Consider the following 16,388-nt stretch of genomic DNA (forward strand, 5'->3'; position numbering starts at 1 on the left):
GTGTTGCTCCTGAAGGAAATAAGTACATTTAGTTCCCCATGTTAAACATTGTGTAGGATAAACATTAAAGGACAACCGACGTCATTGTTTTTGTTTCCTAACTGACTTCAGAAAAACGTTTTATAGCATCTAAAATAGCCAAAACACGCAGTATGATATTTTTAGTCAAATGCAAAACACCAATAAAAATGACTTAAAAGTGTCCAAAATCTGCCGAAAACTGAGCTGCGAATTGGGCATTTTCAGAAAGTCCCGCCCCCAGTTTGTGACGTCACGCCAAGACTGCTTGCATTGCTAGTGAATCAAAACAATGGCTTCAGATTCGGAGAAGATGCTTTCTTGTTACACATCCTGTTATGTATATGATTCAAATAGTTCTGAAGAGGAAAGCATACATGTTTGCAATCGATTAAACAATTTATTCCGTGCCATTTTGAGGCAACATTGGGGGGAAATGTATCGCCAAAAAAGAGGCAGAAAATGGCGACCAAGCTCCGTGTGGGAAATGAATCAGCCCGTTTACACAGGCTGATAAATTCCTTACATGGAGCTTTGTTGCCTTCTTCTGCCTCTTTTTGGTGCAACACGACATTTTCAGACCAAACAAAGTACCACAAAATGCATTGAGGTGATGCAAGGTATGTCCTTTCTCGGTCAGGGGCGTTCCTTCAGTGACGTAGCGTGAGGACTCGTCACCAACTCAAAAACAAGACTTCCGGAATATTCAGCGCGAGTCTTAAAACGTAAAATATATCTATGTGCGGTGGAATCGTTGTAAAATACGCTCAGTAGAAGTCATTTGAAGCCATTTTACAAATTATGGACACAACTTGTCCGGAGACGTCGGTTGTCCTTTAAGGCTTATTTAGTTGAAAATTATATTTTATGGAGACCTGGGAACGGATTATTCTCATTTTAATGGTTTACTATGGGAAATTAATTTTTGGATTACACACTTTTCACCTTACACTCTGTCTGGGAACCAATTAAGTGCGTAAGCCACGGTCCCACTGTAGTACCCTTTAAAACTGGTCTTCTCAGTCTCAGTCTTTGTCTCACCTACTGATTTTGAGGACCCGAATATTTTCTGTGTCAAAGAGCTGAGACCCAGAATTCTGCATTAGATCAAATTGTTAGGAATACATCATCTGTGAGCAACTTGCCGGCTTCTTTGGTGAACATGCCAATTGTTAGGATATACCGTTGCGCAATAAGGTAAATATTTAATTCCTTTCATAATATTTACAATTTTTCAAATTAACTGTTAATGCTAATATTAGCCTGTAATATTTTTTACACTTGCTGCATTATTTATGTACGTATACAACAACATACCAGTGGCGAACAGTACAGTGGCGGGCCGTGCATGTCACTCCTCGGCCTTCAGTCATGCTATGTCTGAATCAGCTGCAAGTGTGGTATGATATGACTACACGTCCACCAGAGGGTGCCGTTGGCCAGGAAATAACTTGTGACTTGAAGAAACGTCAGGAACTCATGAAAGTGTTCACATTTTAACGCAACGTGTGGATTCATGATCACCTCATCAAGTTGCAATATTATTGGCTATTTTTGCTAGCTGTCCAACCTTAATAATGTCCATCGATTCTTGAAAAGCCCGTCCTGAACAGTAAATAAAAATGGCGACCTCCAGTGGCCACCTCCGCTTCCACAGGCTGATAAATTCCTTATATGGAGCTTGGATGCCCTCTTCTGGCAGCTTTTGGGTGCAACACGAGGTCCCCAGACCAAACAAGTACAGCAAAATACATTGACGTGATGGAAGGACTGCTACAATGCGTCTTTTTTTCGATCAGGGGGCGGTCATTTGGTGACGTCACGTACGGACTCGTCACCAACTCAAAAACAAGACTTCCTGAATATTCAGAGCGAGTCTTAAAACGTAAAATATAGCTATATGCGGTGGAATCTTATTAAAATACGCTCAATATAAGTCATTTGAAGCCATTTTACAAATTATGGACACAACTTGTCCGGAGACATCTGTTGTCCTTTAAAGGCTTTCCGATTCTGATTCTCATCTCGTTTGTCCATTCTAGAAATCAGCGCTCATTTTGTTGATCAATCACATGCTGCACCGTTGCATCACACGATCCTCTTCCTCCCTCCACCTCTGTGTGCCCCCCTGCCCGTCTCAACACGATGGGGGACAGCGTTTTCAGCTCTGAAACTCACTTCCTCCCAACATTCGTAACATCGATTCTCTTCCCACCTTCAAATCCTTTCTCAAAAACAACCTATTTAAAATTGCATTTCCTGTGTAGCTCCATCTCTTGGTTCTATTTATAATTGTATTTTATTTATTATTGTACCTATGCTTGTCTGTGACTGTAAAGTGTCCTTGAGAGTACTTTATTTGCTAGCTATTTGCAATCTATTAGCTATGTAGCTGGCTCGCTAGCTATCTATTAGATATCTGGCTGGCTTATCACAGGAACAATTTACGACTTGAAACTCCTTCACAGGAAGAGGTCATAAGCCAGGTTACAAATTTATCAGTTCATGGAAAACAATGTTTTATTGCCTACAGCTGTTGGTGCTTAGACTCAAGAGTTGTGGTATTCTAATCAAGAAAACTATGTTTTACTAATGTATCACTTTAATTTGCATGTACTCTCAATAAATAGCTTGGCGGAAGGCTGCAGAATTCAGAAGTATATCATGAATGACTACGTTTGCTGCTGGCAGTAGGGACAATCTTTCTGGTTCCGAGTCTTCGTCCACAGTGCCTGACTGTCATATCTCTGACACCCGGGCCTCGACCGATCCGGTATCGGATTCAGAGATTTGATTCGCATACAGTGGGGCCTCGGTTTGCGACAGACAGAGAGAGATGTCGATCGCCTCCAAGGAGTTTTTTTACAGATACCTTTGCTGTTAGGGACCGAAAAAGACCCCACCACAGGCTCGTGTTCAGCCGAAGAAGACACAAAACAAAATTACAGTCGAGGAGAAGACGGAGATCATTGAGAAAAACGAACAAGGTGTGCGTTTGTCTGATTTAGTGGATTAGCAGATATGCTAAGTCCACCATTGCTACCATCCTTCGCCTAAAAGCTTTACACAAAGGCTTTATTTACGCGATGCTTTCACGTGACTAAAGGCTTGGCATGATGTTACCCTTTGATCCTTGGAAGCAGCATGGAAGAATTTGTGGCCCGCATGCATCCTTGAGAGGTACTCTGAAGGATTTGATCCTCATGACTGTTGTTTTGGACGACATTGTTTCCATTGGACTCGAAGTGGATGCAGATGACATCGAGGAGCTTGTTGCTGACCATAATGAGGTTCTCAACACACAGGATTTGATTTGCCTTCAAGAGGACAAGCAGAAACAAGCCATTCAGGAGTTGTCATCTGAGGGCGAGGAGGAGGAGATGGCTGCAGCATCAATTATTGAACAGTTCCATCCAGAAAAGACTGTGGCTATGAGAATCGTCAACATGATGAATGATAATGTGATGCCTCAGTTTCGGAAGACCTTACAAGTCAGAAAGCAACAGGTGTCAATTAAGAGCCATCAACGACCATCGCAAATGTAAATAAAGTGACTTTATTATACAGTGCAGTGTATTTCTTTCATTACAATACAATAGAACAGTTATTATACAAAGAATAAAGTATGTTGTGTGTAGTTTTAAGGCTTATTTAGTTGAAAATTATATTTTATGGAGACCTGGGAACGCATTATTGTCATTTTAATGGTTTCCGATGGGAAATTAATTTTTGGGTTACACACTCTGTCTGGGAACCAATTGTTCGTAAGCCAAGGCCCCACTGTATTTGTTTTGGCAAAAAAAAAATGTCGGATGCCCTTCCTGACACAACCCTCTGTATTTAACCAGGCTTGGGACCGGCACAATAAGACAATGGCTTGCGCCCCATTGTGGTTACATTTGACTATCTACCTATCTATTAGCTAGCTAACTAGCTTTCGGTCTATTTTAGTTACTTCTGAGTAAACGCTGCCGCATGTGGCTGCCACTGCTCACCCACAGAAAAAACAGATCCCGTGACTGTAAAGTGAGAGTTTTGAAAGGCGCATAGAAATGAAATGTGTTATTATTATAATTGTCTTAGGCTTCTATTTTGGCCCATTGTGGCGCATGCTTGGTTTTTGTCAATTTGGCAGCAAAAAGACAAAAGTGACAAACAAGGTTTGCAAAAAGCGGCTCATTCTCTCACTTGCTCTCTGTGGAGGGCGGGGGTCGTTTTCTAATGTTGGTACACCACTCAACAAGAGACAAAGACAAAGACGGACGGCGTCCATATTAGGGGAGGAAAATGGTTTAATTTGGAGACAAAGGCAAAGAAACACACCACATATGAACAAACAGCGAGCAAAAGAAGAACAGTTTTTTTTTTTTTGGGGGGGGGGGGTCTACACACTCTGCTATGTGGGTGGGGGGAGCACACACACGCGCCCTACACGCACACACACACACACACTAAATAATCTACACAAACGTTTTTTTTTTTCAAAATAAAAGAAACTTTTTAAACTATACGCTTAAGTGTGAAACTAAGACAATGACATCCAAAATCCAGATGACAGCACAAATTCGAACATGAAACTTACCACCGTTTAGAAGATCGCAAGCCCCGCCCCCCCCCCCCCCAAAAAAAACGTATTAACTAAGTGAGGAGAGTCAAGACAAAACCGGTTTTTTTTCTTGGTCTTTTTAGTTTTAAAGACATAAAACGGTGAGAACGAGCTGGTGAAGGTGAGGAGGCCAGACAATTTCAATTTCTTTCCTTTTAATTCCAATATCAAAAGCGGCACCGGTACAAAAAGGTCACGATCAACAAAACAAGTTCCAATGGTTAAAAAAAAAGCCTCCGATTGGGCTTTTTTTTTTGTTCTTCCTTGCCCTCCTCAAACCAACACAAGATGGCGCGCGAGCGCTTTGGCTTGCCAAACAAACAAAGGCTTCTTTTCAAAATAAGACGGGGGCGAGTGTCGCCCGAGATGAAACCGAATTCAAAGCGTGATTGTTGACAGCTCCGATTTGGCCATGGGAGCCCCTGAAGTGAGACTGTCTGGCTGAACGCTTGGGGGACATTTTGTGCTTTCTTCTCAAAACAAGACAAACGCAAAAAAAACAACAAAAAACGTCCCATCCAGTCTAGTAGGTGGGGTCAGGGGTCACAAAGTGTTTGCAGTGCGTGAGCTTGCCGCCGCCTACTTTGAGCCCTATAAACAGATGCCGCCTCCCTCTATTTCTCTCTACATGGGGAGGGAGGGTGGGGGGGGGGGGGGGGGGGGGGAGTTTGTGTAAAAAAAAAAAAAAAAAAAAAAAAAACGACACGACATTGACGACCCCCGAAATTTCGCCGGCCTTTGGCGTTCCCCCCAAAAAAAGGCCGAGTGCAGCAATCGAAGCAAAGGCCCGACGAGGATGTGTTGTAGGCAGTTTTCTAGACGTGTATGGCACTTCAATTATTGTATTGCATTACATTTTAATTTTTATATAGAACGAGAGATTTAGAAAAAACACAGTCAAAAGCATTCAAAAAAAAAAAAAAAAAAAAACTACTACATGCACACGTACTCACACACACATGCTGCTTTTCTGCCCCAGAAAAGCTCCCGTCTTTGTGCTTAGTGCTCCTTTCAAAGACATTGTGTGCACTTTTTTGTAAGGGGGTTGGTGGCGGTGGGGTGTCCAGACAAGTTGACATAAACAAAGCTGTACAATAATTTTCCTTTGTCACACATCAAAGAAAAACCCTGAGTTGGCAAACTCATTAGCGCAAAAAAAAAAAATAAAAATAAAATAATAATATTGGTGGGGAAGGGGGCGGAGCTATAGAAGTGGTTGTTTCGGTGTGGTACAATCAAACAGAATATCACCCATGGGGCAAGTGTAAACCTTTGTGCACAAACAGTGGAATGTATTTGTAAACCAATACGGGCGGGCGGGTAATAAGGAGGGTCACAATTCCAAAAGGGGGCGGCAGGGGTGAGTGGTCTTGTCTTCAGGGGCTCCGCCATTCCAAAAACAAACAAACAAACAAGAAAGCGTGTTGTGGAGTTTCCAAAACTTTGAAAAAGAAAAGCAAAGACATCATCTCGCCATTGGAGAAAAAAAAAAAGCACACAAAAGTCAAAGCATTCAAAATAAAATTAAATAAAAAGAAACGATGGAAAATTAATGCGTACCAAAGGGAATCCCAAACTTATTTTGAAAGGATGCAGTGGAATTTCCACATTTGAGTCAAAGCGACCGTCAAATAGCTTTTTTTTTTTGTTTGTTTCCAACCCCTCCCCCATCCCCCTTTTTGACATTAAACATAAATCTACACACACACACACGCAAAAAAACAAAACAACCCCATACGACGTCGCTTGCGTTAGTTGAATTGAATGGTAGAAAATGTCGCTGATCATCTAAGTGTGCATTTCAACCACAGATTGTCTAGTAGTCAATCACTTTGACTGGTGTAAGGTAGTCATTCGTCATCAACAGAACAAATGTACCTTTTATTGTGCCATTGCTAGTAGATCTCTATATAGATATAAAAACAAAAAGCCCAAATTTCAAAATCTTGATGCTGCCTGCCAAAAGGAGCGCCAAAGCTTTTTTTTTTTTTAAACTGATCAGGGAAAGATTAAAAAAAAAAAAAAAGTGGTTTCCAAGCCTTTTCCTTCCTTGAACATATTGCTAATGGCACCAAATAGCACAGCTGGCGTGCCAATCCCTGTATTCGAGCCTACCGACGGCTATTTACAAACAAAAACAAAGCAAAAAGCTCAAGAAAGAAATCCCACAGGTTTTTCAAACATTCAAGGGGGGGGAGAAAAACATTTTCACATTACTTTCTGCTTTAACCTCTCTCCCAACTCATCACATTTTGATACAAAAACAACAACAAAAGTGATGAACGCGCATGCAGAAAGGAGTCAGGTTGAGCTAAGTGGGCGGGGCCAGGTGACGTCACAAACAATGGCGGCGGTGAGGATGAGGAGGAGGAGACCAGCGCCTTTGCCTTGCAACACGGTGAACGCATGCTAGGCTAATGAGGAGCAAATGGACATTTGCTTCTAAAAGAAAATCAAACAAAAGGGACAAGAACACAACAGACGGACAGACAGACAGAGAGAGAGAGAACAACGTTAGGGCCACGGCACATCAATCCTTTGAGCCATGAGGCACCCAAAACAACAAGACAAAGCCCCACCCCCAAAACAAAATGGCCACCACATCGCCCAAAATGGCCGCCCCATCGCCCAAAATGGCCGCCCCAAAGCCGAGCTGGCGCGCGATCCCTCCACACTTTGGACTGTCAATCAACTACAGGTAACATCCAACTTACGACCGACTCGACTTACGACCACCCGTACTTACGACCCTATTTTTATAATTTGAATTCTACGCCTGGCACCGCAATGCGCCAGCAGGCCGGCAACGTGTACGATTTTGGTTAGCCAGCCAGCGTCTCACTCTCGTACAGCAATCGACTGCGTGATGTCACCACAGGGGGAGTTTGCGAGTCATATCTTCAACACTTTGAATGGATTTCGACTTGCGACCAAACGGTCATAAGTTGAAACCCTTCCAAACGGTCGTAAGTCCGGTGTCACCTGTATTTGAATGAGGTCCCAAAGGCCTTTCGATGCCGGAACAAAGCGCAGAAAGATGCGTACCCGTGAAAATGTCAATTGTGGCTTTGATTAAAAAGCGTTTGATGTCAAATTACAACCACACATTAGTGAGTTTATGGAAGACCATGCAACAGTTTCTGTCCATTAATGGCACAGGTGTCAAAGTCATAGCCCGGGGGCCAAATCTGGCCCACCACATCATTTTATTCGGCCCGCCAAAGGAAATGAATCTTGTGAAATTCAATGATGCTTACTAAAGTCCGAACTAAAATGTCAAATTGTCCTACGTAAACCACAATAACGTCAATAATATCATAATATATATGGATGTGGGACCGGTCTTTTAAACAGATTTCATCGCGACATGAGCATTAACCTCTGCCGCCAGCTATCTGGCTATATATTTACTATCTATTAGCTAGCTAGCTAGCTAGCTATTTGTTATATAGCTAGCTAGCTTTCTATTTGAGTTATTCCTGGTTGAGTGAACGCTGGCGCGTGTGGCTGCCGCTGCTCACCCACAGAAAAACTGATCCTGTGACTGTAAAGTGACCTTGAGAGTTTTGAAAGGCACTTAGAAATGGAATCATCATTATTATTATCGGGCTATGCAGCTGTCTATTTATCTACCTACCTAATAAGCTATTTCTATCTGGCTAGCTACCTGGCTAGCTATGTGCTATATGGCTAGCTACCTACCTAGATAGCTATTTGCTATCTATCTAGCTATCTATTTGCTCTCTGTCTAGCTGGCTATATATTAGCTATCTATCTGGCTAGCTATATATTACTTAGGTTTTGTATCTATTTGAGTTACTTATATTAGCTATCTAACTGTCTAGCTATCTATTTGCTATCTAACTAACTAGCTGGGTAGCTATATATTTGCTGTCTATCCGTCTGTTCATTCGTTCATCTTTGCTGTCTATTAGCTATCTGACTAATTAGCTGGTTATCTAGCTAGCTAGCTAGCTATTCGTTATCTGTCTGGCTACCTGTCTAGATGGCTAGCTATTAACAAGGTATTAGTTAGCTAGCTAGCTTCCGGGTTGAATGAACGCTGGCGCGTGTGGTTGCCGCTGCTCACCCACAGAAAAACTGATCCTGTGACTGTAAAGTGACCTTGAGAGTTTTGAAAGGTGCATAGAAATGAAATGTATTGTTATTATTATAATTAGCTTGCTATCTAGTTAACTATCTATTCACTATCTGACTGGTTATCTAGCTAGGTATCTGTTGGCTATCTATTAGCTAGCTAGCGAGTTTTGAAAGGCGCTTAGAAATGAATGTGTGGTTGTAATTTGAAATCAAAGCCACAATTGACATTTTCACAGGTACGCATCTTTTTGGGTCACCCTGTAAATGGTGGCGATGATGTCACGAAAATTCACCAGCTCCCCCCCCCCCCAAAAAAAGGCTCTCACTTTCACAACAGCCGACGGGTGAATTGGGCTTTTCATTCCCCTTGACGTGATTTGGTGCCTAATTTACAACAGATTCTTCTTATACGCCGAAACACGTAAGGCAAGGGTCGGGAACCTTTTGATGATTGCATATGGCTCGCAGACAAAACGAAATACATATTCTCGCTTTTTCGCCATTCATTTCTTGTTGGAGCTGCAGTTGGCGGAAAGCGCAATTTTGATTGGACGATACTGGCCGTCATGTTGAAACAGGTAAACGCCCCTTTAAATGAGCCCGACGAGTAAAAAAAAATAAAATAAATGACGAGTACGATCCAGCTTGAATGCACCGGAGGATTCGCGATTCTAATTTGCAATGAAACAATAACATCGATGAAACAGTGGAATGTCAGTGATATTTTAACGAGCCCCATGTTAACGTTACCATCGACATACTTCTGCGAGAAGTATATTGCAGATAGCAAGGGTGGAAGCTAATGAGCCGTGTGCACGCTAGCTAGCGGTAACTTCGCCACACAAAGACATGAACACACGCAAACGCTGACGTGCACACACACAAAAACAACACACTCACACTGATGCACACAAACATATACACAAATGGACACACACGCACACACACTAGCAAAAGCTGATGCGCACACACACACACACACACACACACACACACACACACACACACACACACACACACACACACACACACAGATAGATTCTAATTTTCAATGAAACTAGCATGGATGAAACAGTCGAATGTCAGTGGTACTTATGCCAAGCCCCATGCTAACGTTAGCATCAATATACTTCTGTGAGAGACAGCAGAAAGCAAGCGTGCAGGCTAGCTAGCGGTAACCTTGCGTATGGACCTGGCATGTTGACTTTTATTCCGATCGTTTGGCTGGATTTTTACCAATCACGAGGAACTGAAAACCATTCATGTTAACGGTGAGTATTATCACAAAGTTATTTTGAATAATATATTCTGACACTTTGTTGAAAAGTGGCCGTGCATGCGTGCGTGCGTGACTCACATTTCTAAATATTTGACTCCTATGGCTCTCTTAGTCAAAAAGGTTCCCGACCCCTGATGAAAGGTAATTGAACACCCAAAAAAAAGCCACTGTCTGTAAGAAATGAATCTGTTGTAAATTAGATTAACAAGTAGACAGTATGAACTTCACACAACTATTGATTTGGTGCCTAATAAATACCCTGCGCATAAACCACCATGAAATGTTCATCGGTGAAATTGAGATTTTGATTTGTTTTTTTTTTTACATCGTTGCAACTGTCTCTTTTCTTTGGTCTCAATGTCACATGTTTTCGGGGGAACCCTTGACAGAAGGGGAGGGGGGGGGGGGGGGGGGGGGGGGCAACAAACGACACATGACCACGACGCCTTCCACAAAACAAAGCAAAAAACAATAGACGGACTAGACTGGACTGGAGGACGTGTCCAAATGGACTCCCAACATGCAATGTACCGTATTTATTGGAGTATAACGCGCACACATGTATAACGCGCACCCCTAATTTTCAATGAAAAATCGGTATAAAATTTTGTTTGACTTTTTCGAGGCTCAGACCAAGCATTGTGATAAAAATCATTTATTGACAATGTATTAGGGGGGAATTGTAGCTAGCTAGCTTTCTATCTGTATTTAATAGTGACATTCAGTGTATTAGCTAACCAACTATCTGGCTAACTAGCTAGCTAGCTATCTATTAGCTGGCTATCCAGCTTTCTATCTGTTAACTTCCAGGTTGAGTGTACGCTGGCGCATGTGGCTGCCGCTGCTCACCCACAGAAAAATTGAGCCTGTGACTGGAAAGTGACCTTGAGAATTTTGAAAGGCGCTTAGAAATGAAATGGATTATTATTAATGTAAACAGTGAATGTAAACTCTGGATCTTGGTAATTGTGCAAAACGGCAATGCTTAACTCGCCTTTCAGTGTGGGCGAGGCGAGAAAAGGAAATGAAGCGTAGCTAAAGAAATGCTAATCAACAACCAAAAAAAAGAGGAATGCACGTGATCCGGGTCTTTTCGACAATCGAAAGTGAAGGGCAAGAATAGCCATGGAAATGCTGCCCCCTTCTGGAAGGGATAAAGCATTAAATAACATCTGACTTACGACCAACTTGACTTACGACCACAACCAAAATGTAAAAAAAATGTAATTCTACACCTGGCACCGCAACGCGCTAGCAGGCCGGCAACGTGTAGAACAATTTTGGCCAGCCAGCAACTCACTCTCGCACAGCAATCGACCGTGTGATGGCACCAGAGGGGGGAGTTTGCCAGCCATTTAGCCTCCGAGTCTCTATTCAACATTTGGAATGGATTTCGACTTGCGACCATTTTGACTGAGGAACTCAGTCGTAAGTCGGATGTTAAGTGTACATCTGAGATTTTTTTTTTCCCAGGCCTCGTTTATAACGCGCAACCAAACTTTTGAGTTCTCTTTTAGCTCGAAAATTTTGTGCGTTATACTCGAATAAATACAGTACTTGGCACCCATCGGGAGTTAAGCCCGGATGGGTGAAAATGACTGCAAAAGGGGGCGGGGTTAATAATCAATACAGAGAGAGGGGGGAAGGGAGAAAGACATGGAAACAAAAGAGAGTGACGATAACCCCGCACAAGCGACCCTTAGTCAACCTGTCTTAAGCGTCGGCTGAAGGCAATTCAAAAAAAAAAAAAAGAGAAAAACGAAGAAAAAAAAGCAAAGAAACTCCAAAAATTGCCCTACTGTGGCTCTCTCCGGAGTGGGAAGCATAAATAATCCGACGTGAAAATTGTTCAACAGCAGGAATGAAATACAGTAGACGTGAAAAGATCATTGCAAACTTGGGAAAGCCACAGGGCTCCTTTCGCCGCCCCCACCGAGTCTGTGCCGGAGGGCCAACTTACCCTAGCGGCGCTAGCGCTGGGGTAGGGGGAAGGGAGGGGATCAGTAGGGCTTGCTGTCGTTCTTGGAACGCTTCAGCTGAACCTTCAGCCGCTTCATTCCGATCTGGAAGCCGTTCATGGCCTGGATGGCGGCTTGCGCCGACACGGGATTGTCGTAGCTGACGAAGCCTGCGGGGGAGGAGGCGCGGGGGTCAGACGCCGGCCAGCGACGCCCCTCCCCCGGCGGCACTCACCAAAGCACTTGCTCAGGTTGGTCTGCTTGTCGATGAAGACTTTGGCCGACACCACGTTCCCGAAGGGCATGAACATCTGCAGGAGGTCCTGGTCCCCAAACTCCTGCGGCAGGTGGTAGATGAACAGGTTGGCCCCCTCCGGCCCTGGCGGACACAAGGATCTGGCGTCACGTCGCCACGAAAACGAGCAAAGAGGGTCGGCGTAGGCCGACTGACCTTCCTTCTGGTGACCCGGGATGCTCTGCTGCAGCAGCGGCTGCGGGTAGAGGGAGGGCAGCGCCGAGGCCGTGTACTGCTGCATGCCCGAGTAGGCTTGGGTCAGCGCGTCCATGGAGCTGGCCGCCGAGCCGTTGGCCATGGATGAGCCCAGACCGCCGTTCAGAGCCCCCATCCCTGTGCCATATGGAGAGATTTGGTGCCGCCTTACAAAATAAAATCCCGTTCCCGCAGCAGATCCAGTCCAGTTTTTCAAAAAAATAGACATTGCACACTTTACCCCTCAGACCACATCACTTTTCTCACAGTTTGGTTCGGCGTAGCCACAAAAAATGGAGAACATCTGACTTCACCAGACAGGACGGCGGAAAAAAAAAATCATTGGCACCACCCTCCCTACTCTCGAGGATGTGCACGCTGCTAGAACCAAGACAAGACCCTCGGCACCCTGCCCACCACCTTTTCCAGCAACTCCCCTCAGTCAGGCGCTACCAAATCCAGCAGACATTTCTACAGCTTCTTCCCTCGTCGCCATTAACTCTCGAAACAGTCACCCAAATAGAACTGTATACTGCCTCCATTTTTCTTATGATGATACTAGTGCAGCGTGTTACTACTACTGGAGACAAATTCCTTGTGTCTTCTACCCACTTGGGCCAATAAAGATGATTCGGATTTTTGGCATATTACGAATGTGGTCCCAATTCAAGCTTTGTTTTCTCCGACGTCCTTACCGCCGACGCCGCCAGTGAGAGCGTTGAGGTTGTTGAGACCGACGGAAGCTCCGGTGAGACCTTGCAGGGTGCCCAGAGACGCCAACGTGTTCATGGCGGCGGTGGCGCTGGAACCCGCCGCGGAGCCACCTGGGGGGTGGGGGCACATTACATATGGAGCGGACGCCCGCGTGGCGCCGGACAAAGCGGGCGGCAAATCACCTGGGCCGGCCAGAGCACCCAGCGCACTGGTGGCGGCCGAAAGGCCGCCAGAAGAGGTGGGGCTGCCGGAACTCTGCGCCGCCGCTGCCGCCGCCGCTAACGTAGCCAAATTCTGCAGCTGGAGCGGATTCACCCCTACAAAAGTAATAATAATAATCCATTTCATTTCCAAGCACCTTTCAAAACTCTCAAGATCACTTTACAGACGCGGGATTGTTTTTTTTTTTGTTGTGGGCGAGCAGCGGCAGCCACATGCGCCAGTGTTCACTCAACCCGCAAGTAAAGGTAGAAAGCTAGCTCGCCAATAGATAGCAAACAAATAGCCAACAGACAGTTATATAGCCAGCTAGATAGCTATATAGCTAATAGGTAGCTAGCTAGATAGCTACATAGCTAATAGATAGCTAGTTAGCTCAATAAAACATAGCTAGCCTGATAGATAGCTAATAGATAGATAACCAACGAGTTAGTTAGATAGCTAATAGATAACAAATAATAATAATCATATAATAATCCATTTCATTTATAAGCGTCTTCCAAAACTCTCAAGGTCACTTTACAGTCACAGGATCGGTTTTTCTGTGGGTGAGCAGCGGCAGCCACATGCGCCAGCGTTCACTCAACCCCGAAGTAACGCAAATAGATAGAAAGTTAGCTAGCTAGCTAATAGATAGCTAGCTAGGTAGCCAGCTAGATGGCTAGTCATCAAATAAATAGCTAGCAAGGTAGCCAACTAGATAGCTAGCTAGATTATTAGCATCCAATTAGCCATATTCAATCAAATAAAGAAAAGCGGTTCCGCCGTTGGTCCCCAAGGGCCAAGGCCAACTGGGGGCCTCACCCAGCCTCTGGATGTTGCCAAAAGTGCTCTGGTTGCTGGTGGAGGCGGCCTGCTGCAGCAACTGCGGGAGAGACGAACGGACCGACATGAGAGACGGGCGGCGGTGAGACCCTTTCCGGGCAACGGCCACGCCCCGCCGGGCCACTTACAGCCAGGTACTGAGGCGTGAGGCCGGCCAAACCGGCCAGGTTCCCCCAGGTGGAGGCGCTGTTGAGCTGCTGGATCTGCTGCACCAGTTGCTGCTGCAGACGCCGCTGCTCTTTATCGCGCTGCGTGTCGGCAAATTTCACCACCAGGGGGGACGAGCAACCCTGAGGCCACAGCGACATGTTGAAAAAAGAAGAAGAAAATGGGGTGGGGGTGGCCTTTGAGAAAAATCACACTGAAACGGGGGTGGGGGCTTCTTTGGGTGGCCGCGTTCATACAAAAGCCAACATGCAGAGGACATCTGCCATGCAGAGCGGGGTCCGGGGGACCACGCCCGCACCCCCCAACCCTTATTTGGGGTCCTGACGCATGGCGGCGGCCATTTTGAACCAAAGCAGGCAGCCGGCGGAAGACGTTGACGGGGGCGACAGTCAGACAGGCACACTACGGACGGACGGCTCAGACAAATGCGTGAGGACAGAAGGGAGAACATGCGCCCGCCGCAGAGAGTCATGGGGGGGGCGCTTGGGGGGGTGCAGTACGCCATCCAATTAAGCGGCAAATGATTGCTGCCTCACTTCGGGGGAACCGGAGCCTCGGCTCAGCCCCTTCCGGAGGGTGAGGGGGTGAGGAGGGGGGGGGGCGCTCTGAGGGCGGTCAATAGTCGCCGTTAACTATTCCTGATGACGGGCGCCGGAACATGCAGCTAGGCTCTACTATTAGCTATCTATTAGCTGTCTAGCTGGCTAGGTAGCTATCTATTACAAGACTGTATCCTGTGAATGAAAAGTGAGAGTTTTGAAATGTGCTTATAAATGAAATGTATTATTATTACTGTATCTATTAGCTAGCTAGCTTTCTATCTATTTGAGTTACTTCCGGGCTGAGTGACCGCTGGCGCGTGAGGCTGTCGCTACTCACCCACAGAAAAGCTTATCCTGTGACTATAAAGTGACCTTGAGTGTTTTGAAAGAGACTTAGAACTCAAATGTATTATTATTATAGGATGCCATTTTGATCAACGCTTCTCAGCTTGCCGTGGGGAGTCGGCAGTGCAACAATGTTTTTACAACGCGAGGGGGCAGTAGAGTACGTGTGAAGTGGTTGGGGGGGCCGGGGAGGGGGTTGGGGTGTTAAGAAATGGCTGCTGAGGGGGATACAGTACCTCCATAGTCTGAGAGTGATGCATGGTTTTGATTGCATTCTGTGCCATTGCCCTGGTAGGAAATGTGACAAACGCACAGCCTGTAAGGGGGGTTGGGGGTGGGGGGTAGGAGGGAACAATAGGAAAAGGGAGGGAGGGGGCGGAGAGAGAGAGAGAGAGGGACGAGAAGAAACAAAAACAAGACAAAAAATAGTTTGGACAACTCGTTATGAACCCCCTCCCACGTCAAAAAACACATTACAAGAACAGAGAATGCACACACAGATCCACCCCCCCCCCCCTCCCTCCCCTCGCTGGTTAGCACACAGAGAAAAGACCACAATGGAAGAGGAACCCACCAGCACACTGACCTGCTTGGCCCCGCCCAAAACGAACACCCACACAGGTGAAAACACGCACAAACAGGAAGACATGTCGCTACAAACGGCTCGTCTTCCAAATGTCGTGGGGTGGGACGGGGGGACGGGGGGTTAAAAATTGCCAGATTCCGAGTCCAGCCGTGACGCGTACGTCAAGACGCAAGAGAGGCGGATTGCTACGGCAACCGGGCCCATTGTACGCACGTGGGGATTGAGGGGCACACTTACCTCTGCTCTGGCCGTCGGGTCCGCGCAGGATTCGGCACTCCTCCAGCTGGCCGAAGGACGAGAACATCATCCTGACCTCGTTCTCGCCGTATTTCTTGGAAACCATCCCGATGAAGAGTTTTCTGTCTTCCACCGCTGCGTTCGGACAAATTGATTTGGGAATTGAAAATATGACATCGTGCGCCATTCCCAAATTTTGGTTTTTCACGCTTGGGTGCCGATAAAGCGCTGGCCATGGCCTCTGGCAAATTTTTTTTTTCTTTTCCACAAGGGGGCAGCATTTCCCTTTTTGTCCATGTT

The 16,388-nt window shown here is 45.6% G+C and overlaps 1 protein-coding gene across 1 annotated transcript in view; it reads right to left on the minus strand.

Moving 5' to 3' along the window:
* Positions 1 to 5,302: 5,302 nt before the first annotated feature.
* The window catches only part of LOC148898474 (CUGBP Elav-like family member 2), a 28,563-nt gene continuing 17,477 nt past the window's right edge, over positions 5,303 to 16,388 (minus strand). The window contains exons 5-14 of the mRNA XM_088995648.1: positions 16,089 to 16,223; positions 15,502 to 15,581; positions 14,339 to 14,500; positions 14,190 to 14,250; positions 13,349 to 13,483; positions 13,148 to 13,276; positions 12,414 to 12,590; positions 12,198 to 12,341; positions 11,965 to 12,132; positions 5,303 to 7,066 (exon numbers count right to left, since the gene is read on the minus strand). Coding sequence (XP_088851774.1) covers positions 12,005 to 12,132; positions 12,198 to 12,341; positions 12,414 to 12,590; positions 13,148 to 13,276; positions 13,349 to 13,483; positions 14,190 to 14,250; positions 14,339 to 14,500; positions 15,502 to 15,581; positions 16,089 to 16,223 — 1,151 coding nt within the window. The 3' untranslated portion in view covers positions 5,303 to 7,066; positions 11,965 to 12,004. The remainder of the gene's footprint in view (positions 7,067 to 11,964; positions 12,133 to 12,197; positions 12,342 to 12,413; positions 12,591 to 13,147; positions 13,277 to 13,348; positions 13,484 to 14,189; positions 14,251 to 14,338; positions 14,501 to 15,501; positions 15,582 to 16,088; positions 16,224 to 16,388) is intronic.

Source organism: Hippocampus bargibanti, linkage group LG05, assembly GCF_051943395.1.
Source record: "Hippocampus bargibanti isolate YZ-2025 linkage group LG05, ASM5194339v1, whole genome shotgun sequence".
Classification (NCBI taxonomy): Eukaryota; Metazoa; Chordata; class Actinopteri; order Syngnathiformes; family Syngnathidae; genus Hippocampus; species Hippocampus bargibanti.